A 1,763-nucleotide genomic window follows, 5' to 3' on the forward strand; every position below is an offset into this window, starting at 1 on the left:
AACATATTGCCACTTCTCTGTTGTGAGTGAAGTGCATCACTCCATCCATGACAATGACGGACTAGATTTATCTTTAGCTTAGCTGGTACAACTACTGTGTTTTCTTAAGACATGTTAACACCTTGGATCGCTTTTTGAAGGACTTAATAGGGGAGAATATGGCTACTATCTCACATACATAGAATATAGGATGACATATTGTTACCAGTTGCCTATGATGACAGCAAAACACCTGCTCTTAAATTGATGTAATAGCTACAGAAACATAACATTTAACACTTGAAGGGTTTTTGTCACAGAAACATACCCAAAGCCTGCCCTCATCAACAGGAATGAAAAGGGCCATACATGGATCATCTAGAGGAGAAAGGGTTTGAGTGCACCCACTTGACTTTCCTGATTACGTTTGTAATTCTGACCGTGTTTATTAGCAACTTGAAAACAAGGCAAATGAGCGAGAAGGCACAATGGCCACTACCGCTCCATATGCCACTGCTAGTCTGAGCCATCGAGCGGGGAGAGCCTCTGCACACACTGCTCTCCAAAGGTAACATTACTTTTTATAAAGCTCACCTTTATTTTTGCAGTACTTCCAGACATAGAACACACATATCTCATCAGACTTATTTCCTTTGTTGTCCTTCGAAGCTTTAGCAGAGGAATCGTCTTTTTTATCTACAGGAAAGAACACATCAGTCCTCATTTGCCCTACCAAAATATAACTCTAAGAAAAAGACATTGCGTTTGGTATTTCATCCCAGAAATAACAAGGAATTTACTGCAGTATCCAAATCAAGCACTGTCAGGATCCGACTATCCCTCGTACAGCCCACTGCACGAGTTAGGGCTTTGTGACTGACTGATAAACTCCTACGATGGAAGGCGTCTCAGTGGAGATGGACAAGGGCAATGCGCCCAGGAATCTCAGGGAGTAACACAGGGTGTGACTGACCACGGCCATTGCAAAGAAGCGGACGTTGTCTCAACACGAAGGGGACCAGTGGGTGGTCTTTGTTGTAGATAAACGGCTGCATCAGCCGAGTGGATCAACTGGTGCTATAATTGTTTCTCCCAGCCAGACCGGCATGGGGACAGTGAATACAGAGCTCAGCCCAACACAGGGGTATCAAAACTAAACAACTAACAAAAGAATTTCAAAGAGCTCAACGGGCTTGAGCTCGCTTCAAACCACGTATTCCTTCCCAGGGACTGGGGACACCCAGCGTCATAACAGTCAACATATTATACAGACCTGTAACGGGAATCACATTGGTATTGTGATTGAACCGTGTATTGCAATTGCTATGTTTTAGTAAGTGTAACACCATCTGTATTATGTTTTCAGTGTATTTTGCATCACTCTGCTACATCAGAAATCTCATTGTACTGGGCCTAGCTAGGATAGAGTTAATTTTCTTCACAGTAGCTCATATGATGCTGTGTTTTAGGTTTTTGGCCAAAACAATGCTGATAACACACTGATGCCCTAGCTTTTGCTGAACAACTTTTGCACAGCATCAAGGCCTTCTCTGTTTCTCACCCTGCCCCCCCAGCAAACATGCTGGGGGGTGCACAATAGGTTGGGAGGGGATACAAGCGGGCAGAGGACCCAAACTAATCACGGAAATATTCCATACCATTTAACATTATGGTCAGCAAGAAAAGGGAAGCGAGGGAGTTTTAGAAGGGTTAGCCATCTTGCTCGGGAACTGGCTGGGCACCAGCCTATCCATGGGAGGGGGGGGGGGAGAGCCTTTGCCTCC

The 1,763-nt window shown here is 44.6% G+C and overlaps 1 protein-coding gene across 1 annotated transcript in view; it reads right to left on the reverse strand.

Annotated features, from left to right (window-relative positions):
* Positions 1-573: 573 nt before the first annotated feature.
* The window catches only part of ZC3HAV1L (zinc finger CCCH-type, antiviral 1-like), a gene marked incomplete at both ends in the record, with an annotated part of 8,296 nt that continues 7,106 nt past the window's right edge, over positions 574-1,763 (reverse strand). The window contains one exon of the mRNA XM_009706470.1: positions 574-675. Coding sequence (XP_009704772.1) covers positions 574-675 — 102 coding nt within the window. The remainder of the gene's footprint in view (positions 676-1,763) is intronic.

Source organism: Cariama cristata, unplaced genomic scaffold, assembly GCF_000690535.1.
Source record: "Cariama cristata isolate BGI_N322 unplaced genomic scaffold, ASM69053v1 scaffold6198, whole genome shotgun sequence".
In the NCBI taxonomy this organism is placed as follows: domain Eukaryota; kingdom Metazoa; phylum Chordata; class Aves; order Cariamiformes; family Cariamidae; genus Cariama; species Cariama cristata.